Source organism: Pogona vitticeps, chromosome 5, assembly GCF_051106095.1.
Source record: "Pogona vitticeps strain Pit_001003342236 chromosome 5, PviZW2.1, whole genome shotgun sequence".
In the NCBI taxonomy this organism is placed as follows: Eukaryota; Metazoa; Chordata; class Lepidosauria; order Squamata; family Agamidae; genus Pogona; species Pogona vitticeps.
In genome coordinates, this window is record NC_135787.1 from 161,907,708 (window position 1) to 161,925,018 (window position 17,311).

Genomic DNA, 17,311 nt, shown 5'->3' on the forward strand with positions numbered 1-17,311 from the left:
ACTATTTATCTTTTTTTTTCTTTTCCATCTTGAGCAATTGATTACCAATGCTGTATTGTTATATTTTTAATTGTTTTATATTTGTCTGTTGTTAGCCACCCAGAGTGGTTGATTGACCAGATGGGCAGGATATAAAATAAATAAACCAACCAAAAATAAATAAACCAACCTATCATAGACACTCCATCCTTTAAAACAACAACATATCCATCAGCTAGTGTACTTTGCTTCTTGCTCATAAGCTGTATCAGAGAACAGATGATAGTTTATTATATTATTGTTACTGTGAAGTGTTTGGGGAAGTTTTTGGAAAACAAAATACATGACACGTTTTCTAATGAAGTGCTGCAAATAGTAATTTTATTCATGCTGGTTTTTATGCAACAAAAGTACATGATGAACTACTTCAGTATATTTCAGGGTGTTTGGTTTCCTGCTGCACTCTCTGTTAGTATTTTGTGAGGGTATTCCACTTTGGGTTGTTATGACTTACTTCGAATGTCCCTAATTTGTGCCACCATCTGAGTTAGGGTACATTTATTTCCTGACTTATTTCACTAAAATTTCTAGTTTGCCCAGATATTCCTCACACTTCATTACTGGAAATCCTGCTATTTTGTGCTTACTCTGAGTACACTTGTACATCTCCAGTACAAGTTTATTTGTATTTTCCCTCCTTGGTACTGACTGCATGTGCTGTTATGATGATGTGTTGGTAAAATACCACAAAACTTGTGACTGATTCCGAGTATATGCCAATGCCAGTTTCTAGACTCTGTGTTTGATTCACTGTATGCCTTCTCTGACACCATGATGAAAAGGGAGCCATGCCTCATATGCATAAGAAGAAATGTGGAAGGAGCCTGTGTGATACATTCATTAGGAAAAGAAATTAGTACTAGTCAGGAAGCAATGAAAGAGCAATCAGTGTCTGTTTTCTCCTAGTGGCAGCTTCTCCATAAAAGGCAGTGGTTGTTACCTACTCACTAGTGACAAATCATTTGTTAATCTGCTTTAGTTCAGTAACTAAATTCTGTATCTATTCCTGCTGCTTTAATCAAAGTTAATCTTCCTATCTGGTATTTCTCACAGCTTTACATTGTTTTGACAACCACAATAATCCTAAAAGGTTTTTCTAAAGTTCTGTGAAGTTTTTTTTTTTAATGTGTGTGTTCTCACAGATTTGCAGCTAGTGTTCAATGAAGAACATGTGGCTAATTTTTCTAACTGCAAACCACTGCCCCCAACTGCATATTTTGTTTTCATCTGGCCTGAAGAAAGTCCTCTAACCTGCCAAGATGTCCTTGTTCTACCCAAAGCATCCCCTCCCCCACTAAAGCCAGCACACTCACTCTCATGCTGCCCCTTCACTGGTCATATGCCTTGCACTAGGTACTGAGGGTTGGCATGAGCCCTTGTTAAGGCATCTGGAAGGCAACAGTCCCCTGGTCGTGTGAAGATGGATGGTCTGGAGTGGCCAATCCACAGTGGAGCTCAAAAACAATATTCTTTGGACTACAATACCCAGTATCTCCCCTGACACCTTCCAGGGGATTCTATGAGTTGTAATCCAAAACGCTTTCCAAACTCGGGCCCAAACCTATTTTGAGGAATATTCTGAGCACGACCTTCACTTCCTTATTCAAGCGTCTGTTGTGATCCGATGCTGAATAAGGCATTCAGTTCTTCCTGTTTAGGAATCACCACAACATTTAGAAACGAGAAGAACGTTGAATGAGCAATCAGACCAATCGGGATTTTCAGGAGACGGCTACAGAAGGCTCTAAAGAAGTGGGCAATGGCCGACGAAAGCATATGGAAAATAAAACGCCACAAGGCTCCCTAGTTTTTGCGGAACGTCTCTAATCAGCGGGAGCGGCTGCTTCCGCTTTGGCTGCCTCGGAACAGGCGCCGGGGCTCCCGAGTGCGCGCGCCGACCTCAGCTGCCGATCAAAAGCAGGCGGACGGCCGGTCAGGTGATCAGGAGACGGCGAGGAGCGCGGGTGTTTTTTATTTTACCGCTGGAATCGACGCGAGCGGTCCCGCAAGTGAGGATTGTGTGGTCGTCATTAAGCGGGCGGCTTGATTTTTTCACCTGAGAAGGTAAAAAGGATCTTCCTGGGGTCTGGTTTGCTGGTCCTTTTGTGGGTGATCATTGTCAGGCGAAGCTGCGGTAGGGGTGGCTTTTGTAATTTGACTCTCGAGTGAGCAGAGCTCTCAGAGATTTTAAAGGAACAGAAGTATGAACAATCTGTATCGTGATAACTGTTAGTGGGAAACGACATGAAATTCACACACAGAGACACTGTTACGTGTTAATTTTTTACAGAATTCTGCACTTCAGTTTGGGTATTGATCAGCTCGTGTAGGATTGGATAAAATTGTAGCGATATCCGATATGCCCAATTTTTTCTTCACGCTCTTGGTCCTGTCGTAGTAATAGTGCTTGGAGGTTAACAGGCAGAGCTGCGTGTGCATTGCTGCTTTACAAGTCAGGGTGTGCAAACTGAGACCTTACAGATGTTGCCCTCACCAGCATAGCCAAAGGAGAGTAATCATGGGAGGTGCAGTGCAACATCTGGAAAGCCAAAAGTGACCCATCCCAGTTGTACTGTAGTTTCTATGGACGGAAAAGAGCAGATACGGATTAAATGGTTTTCAATGCATTCCTATGGGAAATGCAGATTCAACATAAGAACTTTTCAACTTGAGAACCACCTTCCAATACGGATTAAATTCTTAAGTAGAGACCCCACTGTATGTGCAACAGCTGTTTTGTAGCTTCTGAGGGCTAATGTACAATCTACATAAGAACCGAGCATTGCTTTGTTTTAAAATGTATCTCTGTAAGGTGTAGTGATTGCTCAGTGACTAGGAAAAGGCAATGGCTACTCTTCCACTCCAAATTGGAGCATAGTCACATGATTATACAGGAGTTATCTGCTTTGCGTGTGGTAGGATTGGCCAGTCAATTGTCTTTCCAGCATAATTGCCTGATTACTTTTTTTGCAGTCATTTGAATGGTAATACCAATAAGTGTTTTGCCATCAGAGAGGTTCATCCCAAGATCCTTTGCAAAACTGCATAAAATTCTGGACTGTACCTCTCTGATTGCACCATGCAGTCTCTTGAAGCAAAAAAAAAAAAAAAAAAAAAAAAATACTAGTAAGAGAAAGAGCCACCACATCCTGAGCTTTCAAGGTAAACTGGACAAAATTCTGAACTAAAAAGAAAAAAATATGTAATGACCAAAATCCTGTTATTTAGTGTAGTAAATCTTGCTGGAGTAGGCCTGTTCAATCAATGAAGATCTAGTAAGTTAACTTCTGTAGTAAATAACTACCAGACTAGGCCTATTTAAATCAATGGAACTTACAACAGAATTGGCTCACCAGATTCCCATTGATTTAGTGGGCCCACTCTAGTGCAATTCAGTAGGCTGTTAAGCAACAAGATTTTGACCAATTTTATAAAGCTATTTCTGCAGTGTACCGTATTAGAAACCACTTGGGGAAATGGAAAATGTTATAAATTGCTTCGTGTTCTTGCTATAGCCCAGAACTTAGCAGATACTCTTTTATTTTCACATCAAATGCAATCTTACAAAAACCTATGAAGTACAGTGAGGACTATGATTTGTTCCATAAAGACAATCTGGGACTTGGAAGGATAGCAGGAATTCAGTAGAAAAGATCCATAAATTTGCCTTGCCTGTGTAGTATGGGATCTTGCAGTGAAAAAAAAATGAAAAAGAAAGGTGGTGTCTTGAGCATATCCTCAGTAAATCTTGGAAATCTATCATTCACAGCAGAAGCATAGCAATTAATTTTGAAACGCAGGTGTTGATAATAACAGTCTACATAACTTGCACAAGAAGAGTCCAGAAGTGCTGGAACTCTCCTCAAGTTTTTTTTCTCTGCCTGAAGGAAGTCCTTAAAGCTAATGGATCTGGATTGCACTTTCAGGACCAAGCCACCCCTGAAACAAGTTTATGTTATAGCATGTATGAGTCATAGTGGCCCAAATTCTGTTGCTTAGTCTAGTAAATTGTATCAAAGGAGGCTCATTAAACCAACAGGAATTATGTGAATCATCTCCTTCATAGGTTCAATTGATTCAAAGGGGCCTGCTCTGTCTGACTTACTTTAGCTTAGGATGTTATGGTTAGAGTAGGTCCATTTGAATCAATAAAGCTTACAGAGGAGTTGACTCACTAAATCCCCATTGATTCAATGGGCCTACTCTAATGAAATTTACTATATACAACAGGATTTCAGCCTTCATGTCCATAAATATGAATTCTGGCTTGCAAATTACAGTATCTATAATATATAAGAATTCTGTATTGTGTCAGCATAAGTCCTTACAGGAAATTTGCTCACTCAGCCTACAGTTTCAGTTACTGGAAAGGGAAGTGAGAAAAGCCTTTATACATAGGCAGCTGATTTCTACCTCTCTTGCACATATCTTTGCTTTTTAAGCCAAGACATAATCATGGCCAGTAAAATATAGAAAAGATGCTAAATGCTGATCTGTGTCCTGATGAAATGTAGCATTTCTTCCTCCCTTTCTGCAGTATTGATTCACCAGTCATGAGGCTTGTTGCTTCCTCCTTTCTTCTGGCCTTTGTCTCTTTGTCCATGGCTCTGGATAATGGGCTCTTGAGAACACCCCCAATGGGATGGCTGGCATGGGAGCGATTTCGTTGTAATGTGGATTGCAAGTCAGATCCCCACAACTGCATCAGGTAAGTGGAACTGTAAAGAGAGAGTGGGAGATTGGAGCCAGGTCCGTGGGTTATTCAGCCAAGATGGGATCTGTCTTCTTGGAAAAGATCTTGAAGGATAATTGGTTTTATTTTTTCCAGTAATCATATACTACAAATGCTATAGGGAATTTCCATTTTAATGCTGCCTATAGCTGCTTGAAGAAAAAGTGATGCATCCATTGACGGGCTCTAGTTCAAACATGACCTGGGATACTAGAGAAGAGATCAATCTGGAGGGAGGATAATGCATGCTGGACATGACAAAACATTTTAGTGCTGTATATACTGTACAATGCTGCCATATTGCTGGTGCTCTATTTTCCCCACAGCTGCAGATAGTACAGTTGCATTTTTTTTTCAACCAATGATATTTATAAACTGCTTGTTCCCCCCCCCCCCCGAAAACAGTGAGAAGCTCTTCATGGACATGGCGGACTGTCTGGCAACCAATGGTTGGAGGGAGTTGGGCTATGTGTACGTGAATATAGATGACTGCTGGATGGCAAAGGAGAGAGATGCATCAGGACAGCTGATTCCAGATCCTGAGAGGTTCCCAAGAGGAATCAAAGCCCTGGCAGATTATGTGAGTGGAGGCTCCTAACACTAATGTGAGATCATCAAGGTGGTTTCACATCCACATTTTTGGAAAAAAAAATCCTACTTTATTTATCATGCAGAGAGTTAAAGGAAGTTGTAGCCAAACTGAAAGCATAGAAGGAAGGGAAGCCTGTTATAAGCCAAGCCCTACTAATTGTGATCTTGCAGCAGAAAGGAAACAATAGGGTGGGTTGATGAGGTGCGGTTCGAGTGATTTTTCTAACCTTCTACCTCCTGAGCTGGCTTATTAAAAGGAAAGTTTGGTACAGTATATGGTTGGTACAATTTTTTCTGGGTCACACTTGCATTTCTTCAAGTTGTAGAAATACATATCAATACTAGTTCTGTGTGAACATCTTCCAACAGGCACTGGGCAGCTTCCTCTTTTGAACAGGAAGATTGGCCATGAAGTCTTGCAGAAAGACGTTCTCCAGATGAGCTACATCTGTAGTTGTGGGTCTGTCAAGGGGAGCTCCCAGAATGGAGAATTCTGGGAGTGGAAATCCAAAAAATGCAGATGGCACATTCCTAATGACCAGTGAGCATGTTGGCTAGGGGATTCTGGAAGTTGTTGCTTTTTAGTACTGCATTTCCATCTCCTGCCTTAGAGCATCTGTAATCACAGGGTGACATATAGTAACCAATGCCAATTGCAACTGGAATTGGTGAAACATTCGAGTTCAATAAACTCTGAACATGTACTGTGGGTAAGAGGAAGGGGATGAGTTTTTGGTCAGAGACAGATAAAGATATTCTGTAATGTCAAGAATAGCACTGTGCCAACAGATTGAGCTTGGGCACATTGTCTGCCTTTAGAGATTGTCCACGGAAGTTTTCCCTCAGTCTCACAAACTATCATTTCTCTTGGCAGGTCCATGCACGGGGTCTGAAACTTGGCATTTATGCTGACATAGGTAGCCACACTTGTGCAGGGTACCCGGGCACCACATTAGACCACATTGAACAAGATGCATTAACATTTGCACAGTGGGGAGTGGACATGCTGAAGCTAGATGGCTGCTACTCAATAGCAGTGGAACAGGCCCTAGGTAAGGTTTTTTTTTGCCTATTAAACTTGTGTGTCAAGCTCCAGGTTCTGTATGGGCTTGGACTGACTCTTGCTTTCAGATCATAAATTGGGTAATTAAAATGGATGATTAAAAATCTTTTAATCGGTTATAGGCTGCAACCCTGTTCATGTAAGTTTCGCAGAGTAAGGCTGATATGTCACAAACACGATTTCAGCCTTATATTGTTTTTCAAAATTATGTTTTCAAATGCTAAAAAAGCTGCTTGAAAATAAAATATGTTAAAAGCTATATCAAAATTATATCTGCATTATTTGAAAACCTGTTAGTGTTAAAGGTAAAATAAATATTTACTAGTGCTAAAAAGAAGCGGAATGGGGCAGGATGCACATAAGATCAGATACCGTCGCATAATTGATTTTTTAATTGAACCATAATCATGGCACAATATGCCACATGCTATATTTGTTATTTTGGACTTTCTACTAGATCTAAGGACGAGAAGGTTATCACAAACACTAAAATCCAGACGATACAGTTTTTATCTCGGCAGCATAATCTTTGGAACATGTACAAATGGCTTAGTATTTCTACTTCACACTATTTTATTACCTGATCTCTGCAATATGCTCAGTTTCCAAATTATATTTATGACAGTACAGACACTTTCAATCTCCCTTGAAAGTTCTGGTGACTAACATTCTCAGCCTATGAGTGCTTCCTCACTGCTGGACCTCCCAGTGACTTTCAGGACCATTGACCATAGTATCATTCTGGCTTGTCTTTCTGGGATGGGACTTGGAAGCACTGTCCTATGGTGGCTATGATCCTTTCTGGAGGAGAGAAATCAGAAGATTATGCTGGGAGAATCCTGTTCAACAACCTGGCTGCTGGCCTGTGGAGTCCCTCAGGGTTATGTTTTGTCTCCTATGTTATTTAGCATCTACATGGAACCACTGAGAGAGGTTGTCCAGAGTTTGGGGGTTTGATGACACCAGTATGTGGATGATAGATACCCAATGCTAAATAGATCCTTGCCAAATAAATCCAAGAAGGCTGTTTCAACTCTAAATCAGTGTCTGGTGTCAGTAATGAACTGGATGAGGGGGGAAAACTGTAACTTAACCCAGACAAGACAGAGGTGCTCCTGGTCAGTCAAAAAGCAAATCAGGGGTGCATCCTGTGCTGAATGGGGTTGCATTCCCTCTGGAAACACAGGTGTGCAGCTCGAGGGCGCTCCTGGGTTTGTCTCTGAGTTTGGATGCCAGGTTTCAGTGGTGATCAGGAGTGCCTTTGCACAGCTAAGACTAGTGCACCAGCTGTGGCCATTCCTCGAGAGGTCTGATCTGGCCATGATGAGACATGGCTTAGTGTCATCCCAGATGGATCACTGTGATGCCCTGTATGTGGGGGTGCCTCTGGAAAGTGTCTGGAGACTTCAGTGGATCCAGATGCAGCAGCCAGATTGCTGACTGGGTTGGTTACAGGGATCACATACCCCCCCCTGCCCCCGGTTACAGCAGCTCTACTGGCTGCTAATCCGTTTCCAAGCTGAATTGAAGGTGTTGATTCTAATTTATAAAGCCCTAAATGGCATGGGCCTATGCTATCTGAAAGACCTCATTTCTTTTCATGAGCCTGTTTGAGGCAGTCAAGGTCATCAGGAGAGGCCTTTCTCACAGTCCTGCCACCTTCACAGATGCATTTGGTGGGTATAGGGAGACGGCCTTCTCTGCTGCCTCAGCCTTTTTCTAAGTGAGTGGAATGGAATTTTTGTGTTTGTGGGCTGCAACTCCCAGATTTTTCCCCAGGGAATTTTTGGACAACTTACCTTGACAATTTATTTTATTTTCAAAGGTTATCCTCGAATGTCTAGGGCTCTGAATGCAACAGGCCATCCTATTGCCTATTCCTGTAGCTGGCCAGCCTACCGAGGAGGACTTCCACCAAAGGTGACATGTTCTGAGATGATTTTGGGGTTGGGTGTTAGTTTTTCCTGTCCATGAAGCAAGCCCATTGTATCTTTGGAATTTTGAATTCAGCCATTTGTGGATCAGATGCTGGCTGTCAGCAAGGGTGAATCCACTGGTAGGTGGCATGGAAGCAAAACAAAATGCAAACGGTTGCCTCTTCTTGTTTCTTTTCGTCCTTCCCTTCTCTCTGGGCCACTGTTTTCTCATTCTTGTTGAGAGGCACCTTTTCTCCCTTCACAGTTTGCCACCGCCTTTTTTCACTTTCTCTTTCTGTTTGGTCCTTGCTGTCAGGAGATGGACACATTGCTCTTACTGTTAGACCCATTTGAACTAGATATGGGAGCTTCATGTTCATATCCTGGGGGATATGAATGCACGGTGGTCCACTCCCGCCCTCTAGAACCAGCTTGGTCCACTTACTGGCCTCCTTGCAGCCCTTATGTCCAACTGTGGTGACACTGCGCCAATCACGGACGTTGTCCCGCCAGCCCTGCCCCGCCTCTCCCGTCAGCTGACCACTCAGATGCTGAGCAGGGAGACTCCTCTTCCTGCCTTCTTGCCCTCCTTCTGGTCAGTTGTGGGAAGAGGTGGAGCAGTGCTGGTGGGACTAAGTCTGCAATTGGCATGATGTCGCTGTTGTTGGATGTGTGCACTGCAAGGAGCCTGGTGAGTGGGCCGGACTGGCTCTGGGGGGTGGAAATAGACTGCCATGGCTCGTATCCCTTGGGATAGGAATACAAAGCTCCCATGTCTAATTTGAACTGATCTCCTGAAGAGAAATTTTAAGAATAGGCAGAGTCACGTGATATTAGACTCAGGGCTGCAGGGTTCCACAGACTAGATTCTAGCCGCCCAGAGTGGTAGAATATACCAGATGGGCGGGATATAAATTGAACAAATAAATAAAATAAATAAATAGATTCTCTACTTTTGATCTGATTGTTGTTGTTTTGTTTAGTAATCCTAGTTTTCAGCCTTTATTTTCTGAATCACTTTAGAGTACAATATTATCTGAAGTGATAACCTAGTGCAATACTTATACCTTATACAATCCTTCTTTTACTTGGTTATCTAAAGTAGTTTTTGAGCTCTCTTATCAAGTTTTCACTTCCCTTTTTGACATGTTAATACACTTGGATTTTTCTTTCAGTTTTGGAACTCAATGGTCAAACAGGTTGTAGCTTGTTACTCTTCAGTAACAAGCTACAAACTGCCCAGAGTAGACCCATTCTAGATGGGTGGTATATAAATCTAATAAATAAATAAAATTAAATAAAGTTGCTGATATTTTTTCCACATTTTTGTTCCCGTCCCATCACATACACACTTGTATTTCCAAATGCTGGTGAAATACATTCGGAATGTCTAGGATATGTCCAGCAATGATAAGAAGTGTTTTTCATTCCTTTCCTAACACCATTAACTGCATCTTCCTCCCTATATCTTCAAAAACTAAATCATCCAAGTCTGTAATTATTGTATTTTATGTCTTTTTCAGGTGAACTATACTCTCCTAGCAAACATATGTAATCTCTGGCGAAATTATGGTGACATACAAGATTCTTGGGACAGTGTCCTTTCCATTGTGGATTGGTTCTCAGCCAATCAGGATGTTCTTCAGCCAGTGGCTGGCCCAGGCCAATGGAATGACCCAGACATGGTAATGTTGGAGAGAGGAGGAGGAGGAGGAGGAGGAGGACGTGAAAGCTAGGAGCAAGAGAGAGGGAGAGACCTTCTGCAAGCCTGTGACTACAAAGAAGGAATGGAGATGATCATTGGTAGAAATTAATCTGTTAGCATTTTATATACTTTATCCCTTGTTTGTAAGTCAACTGATCTGCCCAAGCTTTTGTGTTTTATTTTGGGGAGTTCTTTAATCTATTGTAATAGCTCATCCTTCTCCCCTAGACAGAGTGGACCCAACCACATCAAGAATCTGACTTGGAACCTCTATAAATTATTCAAGTACATACTGCTGTGCACTGCATAATGTATCCTACATAACAGAACAAGGAGCTATGCTCACCGGAGCTTCAGAAGGTTATTTTTTCCAGAATTCTCAGTCTTCTTTTGGATGGGAGGTGCTAAAGGTTGTCCAAAAGAGTAATGCATCCATGCTCTGTACCTGGCATTATGAAAGAACCTCCAGAAAGCCTTGGTCAGATTACTCATACAAGCATGCAGATTTGGGTCTTCTAAAATTTCACCAGCTGCTCCAATCCATATACTTTCATGTCTGTATTTTCTACTCTAATTGACAAGATGCTAGTTTTTTTACTTGAAATGGCAAGTGCCATTTCTGTATTTGCACAGTCTTGTTTTGTACTGCATTTGATCCCTGATAATAATGCCTACAAACAGTGAGTACAAAATCCAGACTTGCAGGATCAGCATTCTATCTTACTAGAACCCCAAGATCCATCAGCTGGAGCCATTTGGTAGAGCTTGGGGTTCATTTCCACATAGCTGGACCAAAAGACAACAACAACAATAATATAATTTGTCAGCCTCCAAAAACCCACGGGAACATCAGGTAGAGAAGGTGTCAGAAAATGAGGATGTCAAGATGTTGTGGGATTTACGGATCCAAACGGACAGACATCTTGAACATAACACACCAAACACAGTAGTAATAGAACAAAGAAATGTCTGGATCATCAACATTGCAATTCCATGGGATGCCAGAGTTGAAAATAAAGAATTGGAAGAACTAACGAAGTACAGAGACCTGGCAATTGAAATATCTTGCCGCTGGAAGAAGCACACTTCAGTGGTCCCTGTAGTCATTGAGGCTTTGGGGACAATATCAAGACATTTCACACTGTACTATAAGCAGTTTCAGATCTCAGAAATCATACCATCAGAGCTACAAAAAGTGTCAATATCAGGAACAGCATATATACTGGGTTGATACATAACAGGTTCTTTGGTTTTTGGTTAAAACTTGTATATGTTATATAATACCAGTCAGTATTTTTTATAATTTTGACTGTGCCTGGCATTTGTGGATAATGATGATGATGATAACAGCAACAATAATAACGACAAGAACAGGGTTGACTCTGAGTAAATTCAGGGTTTAAGAATTTATTTTCTGTATCAGAAATGAGTGGAGCTCTAAGTCCTTCCCAGCGGTAGCTGTGCTTGCTGGTGGTTTCTACAAGCTATAGCCAAAAAGAGGGACTTTCCTAAATTCTGGTCCTTCTGCACAAGATCCATTCCCAGTTAATCCAGATTTCCTTCATCTGAGCTGTCTGTCTGAAGGCAGAGATGCCATTTTGTTGTTACTATGACTAAATGTCTAGAATTCAGAAATACTTGCCAGTCTACTGTCAATCAGTTGGAGATCTGCCAGGATGTCTTGACTATTTCCTTGCCTGTCCTGAAATCTCTTTAGAAACTTGTTTATCCAGGTAGACATATTCACAGGGAAGTAAACTAACTTGTCAGGTTTCTATTGAGTGAAAAAGGGTTCTTAGCTGATGTGAGCCACCTCTAACTTGCATGTGCTTTTTACTTTCCTCTTTTCCAGCCTTTGTCTTAACCATTTCTTCGTCCTGCAGCTCATTATTGGAAACTTTGGTCTCAGCGATGAACAGGCTCAGTCACAGATGGCCTTATGGACCATAATGGCTGCTCCCCTTTTCATGTCCACTGACCTTCGTGTTATTTCTGAGAGAGCCCAAAAGATTCTGCAAAACAAGCTAATGATCAAAATTAACCAAGATCCCCTGGGAATCCAAGGTCGCAGAATCCTTCAGGTAAAAAAAAACAAGAATTCAGTCTTGTGACCAGGTAAGTTTGACATACAACTCCTTAAGAGTTGCACAATTCTGACTTCTGATCGTATCTGGGAAGGACCAATAATTTAATATGTATGTTTTTAATTAAATCTGTATCTTGCATTTTCTCCAAGAAGCTCAGGGAAGTCTACATGCTTGTTCTCCCCAGCCTGTTAATGTGGGCTGAGAGTGAATTTTAAGGCTACATGAGGATTTGAACCTTGGTCTCTAGCCATAATTTAACATCCTAGTCTAAATACTACTCATCACCTATACTGCACATGTCCAGGTGAGGATTTTTATTAGTGCCACATACCTTTTAATTTTCTTTTACAGGAAAAATCTCACATAGATGTATTTTTGCGACCACTTTCCCACTCAGCCAATGCTCTGGTTTTCTTCAGCCGGAGGACAGACATGCCTTACCGCTACACCAGTTCCCTAGCCCAACTCAATTTTACACAGAATGTTGTATATGAGGTAAGCAAGAACATAGAAAATGGCATCTCATAGTAGTTCCCATCCTTGAACAAGTAGCAGCCTTCTGTAAAGTGAGGCTCAAGGCTGTTTAGAGCATTAACTGTATATCAGGTATATCTTCCAGAAAGCTGTCCTTGCGCAGGGTGGCATATTCTGCAGTCATAGCATGACTGTTGGGGAATTTTGCTCTCTTCCTTCCACTCACTGGACCCAACATTAATTTCTGTCTTGATTACCTTAGCTTAGGTGTAACTGGAACTTAGTGAAATTCTTTTGGATTACATGGAATGGCCATGCTTGAGTGGGGGATTCTGGGAGTTGTAGACAGTAGTCCAAAAAAATTTACAAGCTCTAGGCATGATTGATGCAAGTGATCAGCATGCAGCCATATATAGGATGATCTATACAACAGGTTCGACTGCATACTGTTGTGTGCAATGTACATTGATGCTTTTCATCTCTATTGCTGCAAACATGTGGGACGGGCAGTGACAATGATTTTAAAAACCCTTCAATTCTATACAGTTTTTATTTATCCTTGATGTGTCTGCTACTTGAATATAGTTGTACATTTAAAGCGGCCACTGTCTCTCCATTTCTTCTTCACCATCATGCTGTGTTTGAAATAATACCACAATATCACACAGTAATCTGGAGCATAAGTTAGAAATGATTCCCTCATTCCCGCTCCATTTTGGTTGAAGGGAATGAGGGGATAGATACCAAAAATTGATTTACCTGTGGTAATTTATGTATGAATAGTAACTATTTCCTGTCACAACACCTTCTTTTGATTTTACCAGGCACAAGATGTGTATACTGAACAGATCATCAGTGGCCTGAAAGTTGCTGACAATTTCACTGTTGTCATTAATCCCTCTGGAGTAGTCATGTGGTATCTCTACCCTATTGTGTACCTGGACCAGCCTTCCAGCTTCTTAAAACAACAGCCAGAAGCCAAGAAGTTTCATCCCTTCTCCCTGTGATATCCAAAGGCCAAATAGGTCAGAATCTGGTATGATCATTCCGCAAGCCATGGGGGCAGTGCTCCCTCCTGATATAGCTATCAGTGCCTCAGACTTGAAGGGGAAAAAAAGACTGCAAATGGTGATGACTTTTACATAGCTAAATGTGAATACCAAGATAATGTGCCATGTTTCCCCGAAAATAAGACAGGGTCTTATATTACTTTTTGCTCCAAAAATGCATTAGGGCTTATTTTCAGGGGATATTTTATTTTTTTCATGTACAACACTCTACATTTATTCAAATACAGTCATGTCATCTTCTGGTTGCTGCACAATGGTGGGGAGCGGGGTTTCACTTAACTGGGGCTTACTTTGGGGGCAGGGCTTATATTGCAAGCATCCTGAAAAATTGTTGTTGTTGTTTAGTCATTTAGTTGTGTCCAACTCTTTGTGACCCCATGGACCAGAGCACGCCAGGCCCTCCTGTCTTTCACTGCCTCCTGAAGTTGGGTCAAATTCATGTTGGTTGCTTTGATGACACTGTTCAGCCATCTCATCCTCGGTCGTCCCCTTCTCCTCTTGCCTTCGCACTTTCCCAACATCAGGGTCTTTTCCAGGGAGTCTTCTCTTCTCATCAGATAGCCAGGGTATTGGAGCCTCAGCTTCAGGATCTGTCCTTCCAGTGAGCACTCAGGTTTGATTTCCTTCAGAATGGATAGGTTCTCCTTGCAGTCCAGGGGACTCTCAAGAGCTTCCTCCAGCACCACAATTCAAAAGCATCAATTCTTTGGCGGTCAGCTTTCTTTATGGTCCAGCTCTCACTTTTGTACATCACTACAGGAAAAAAAACCATAGCTTTGACTATGCGGACCTTTGTCGGCAAGGTGATGTCTCTGCTTTTTAAGATGCTGTCAAGGTTTGTCATCGCTTTCCTCCCAAGAAGCAGTCGTCTTTTAATTCCATGGCTGCTGTCACTATCAGCAGTGATCATGGAGCCCAAGAAAGTAAAATCTGTCACTGCCTCCATAATCTTCCCCTTCTATTTGCCAGGAAGTGATGGGACCAGTGGCCATGATCTTAGTTTTTTTTGATGTTGAGCTTCAGACCGGTTTTTGCACTCTCTTCTTTCACCCTCATTAAGAGGTTCTTTAATTCCTCCTCACTTTCTGCCATCAGAGTGGTATCATCTGCATATCAGAAGTTGTTGATATTTCTTCCGGCCTTTCGCATGATGTATTCTGCATATAAGTTAAATAAGCAGGGGCAATATACAGCCTTGTTGTACTCCTTGCCCAATTTTGAACCAATCAGTTGAATATCCAGTTCTAATTGCTGCTTCCTGTCCCATATATAGGTTTCTCAGGAGATAGATAAGGTGGTCAGGCACTCCCATTTCTTGAAGGACTTGCCATAGTTTGCTGTGGTTCACACAGTCAAAGGCTTTTGCGTCGTCAGTGAAGCAGAAGTAGATGTTTTTTTTTGGAACTCTCTGGCTTTCTCCATGCACAAAATGTTCCTTTAATATTTCCAATTTTCCTGAACAGATCTCTGGTTTTCCCTTTTCTATTATTTTCCTCTATTTCTTTGCATTGTTCATTTAAGAAGGACCTCTTGTCTCTCCTTGCTGTTCTTTGGAAGTCAGCATTCAATTTTCTGTAACTTTCCCTATCTCCCTTGCATTTTGTTTCCCTTCTCTTCTCTGCTATTTCTAAGGCCTCACTGGACAGCCACTTTGCTTTCTTGCCTTTCTTTTTCTTTGGGATGGCTTTTGTTGCTGCCTCCTGTACAATGTTATGAGCCTCTCTCCAAAGTTTTTCAGGGAAACAGGGTACTACATCTACCTTACAGGGCTAGATTGAAACCTAGTTCTGTAGCTGACTCCCACAAATTCAGATGGGCAAAAATTGAAATTCTGGACTTACTTGAGAGTCCCTCTGGGCTCAAATGACAAAATCCTGTTGTAGAAATATATACAAGCAGAAGTTGGTGACATGAGCTGGTGATGGTAAAATTTAATTTAGATTAATTAAAATATTCCTTCCCCACCCCCCACTAGGTTCCAAGGCTCCTTTTTGCCCCAGATAAGCCTTTGAGAGGCTCCATGGGGGGGGGGGGAGGAATCATTTAATCACCAAAAATTGGAGCAAAATTGATGCTGCCAGGATCGGGACTGCTGCTGGTGGTTTTTCGTGATTAAAAGTTTATCCCCATCACAAGGTTCCCAAAGGTTTCCCCAGAGCAAGAGAGCTTTTAGTCAAATTGAATTAAATTTTACCAGTGCCATCTGATATCATCAGGTTCTGCCAGCATAACATTATGCTGACATGATTTTGGCTAATAGGTATTACTTCTGAGTAGACATGGACAAGATTACATGGTACATTTATATAGAATTGTAGCTGTAATGGTGCTTGTATGGAATCACTTTAACATATTAAGCCACCTTGCGAGCCCCTTTATTGGGAGAAAGGCAACCTATAAAACAAACAAACAAGATAAGGTGAAAAAGAAATGTGTGTTCAGAGCACTTTTAAATAGTATGGCAAATGGCTATGGTGGTTGGGTATTCTAGGAGTTGTAGTCAGAAAGAAGAAAATTTTGCATCAAATCACCCTGCTTCAGTTTTCATCTGTCACTGCAGTAGCTGCAGCTGTTGTTAAAGGCTATGAGACAATCTCCTTCTAGAACTGTTATTTTGCTTTCTTCATACAAAGGTTATACACCCCCTTTTTTCCTTGTAATCCAAGGGATGTGATTTCTTTCTACAGTGACCAGGCTGATACACTCATGCGAGTACTGAAAAATGTTAGTTGGTTTAATACCACTGTAATTCCTTTTTCTGTGTTAAGCCACAGAGTGCTGCAAGCCACTTGAATATCCAATTTTTCCAGTACCTTGGGTTTCAAAAAATATTTTCAAATTTTTAATTTGTTTAATTAGATTCTCAATAAAGGACATTTTCTCAAAAACTGAGGAATAAATTATATTGGCAAAATTTTGCATTGGGTTGAGTCACAATCTCTTTTGTTACTGCATTTGGTTTAGTTGTCCCCAGGAAGACCCTGGATTGTTTTTAGTGGTAGTGTCTACATTGGCATCTCAATCTGATGCAGTTCAGTCTGCATCCACTGCCAGTTTCCAGATCACCTTTTGTTTACTTACTTATTAATTAATAAAACTAAACAAACTTATTAGTGTGACCACTCTCTGGTTGGGTCACAACATGTCAAATCACATTAAAATCAATACTATGAAATGCAATATTCAATGAATACCATACAATAAATAAAACTGTCACTAGCTTAAAAATGGCATTTAAACAGATGTAAAACCAAATTGGACATCTCAGGTCAGTGGTTAAAAGCAATAATAAAAGGCAGCTTTAAATAATTATGTTTTTACTGATTTTCTAAGAGAAGGATGGTTTCTGGCAAACTTCTGTTGGAAGCTTGGTCCAGAGGGAAGGGGCTGTAACCCAGAAAGCTTGGATCCTGGTGTTAGCTCTTTTGGTCTCTTTGGGTGTCAAAATTGTTAACATCATGGATGGAATAGATAGCTGTTTTGTGGGAGAAACAACCTGACAAGTAGTTTTACTTGTCCCGAATTGTTAATGGATTTATAGGTTATGACCAGCACCTTCCATTGGGGGGTACATAAGCTAATATAGGGTCAGTGAAGGTGCGCCAAGATTGGGGGATATGCATTCATGTCTGCT

At 41.3% G+C, this 17,311-nt stretch overlaps 1 protein-coding gene across 1 annotated transcript; it reads left to right on the plus strand.

Annotated features, from left to right (window-relative positions):
* The first annotated feature begins 1,941 nt into the window (after positions 1 to 1,941).
* Positions 1,942 to 16,598, plus strand: NAGA (alpha-N-acetylgalactosaminidase). The gene is made up of 9 exons (XM_020787966.3): positions 1,942 to 2,103; positions 4,577 to 4,747; positions 5,177 to 5,351; positions 6,237 to 6,414; positions 8,251 to 8,345; positions 9,865 to 10,026; positions 11,930 to 12,127; positions 12,485 to 12,628; positions 13,432 to 16,598. The coding sequence occupies exons 2-9, from the start codon at positions 4,593 to 4,595 to the stop codon at positions 13,612 to 13,614; spliced, it is 1,290 nt and encodes a 429-aa protein (XP_020643625.3). The 5' UTR covers positions 1,942 to 2,103; positions 4,577 to 4,592; the 3' UTR covers positions 13,615 to 16,598.
* Positions 16,599 to 17,311: the final 713 nt, after the last annotated feature.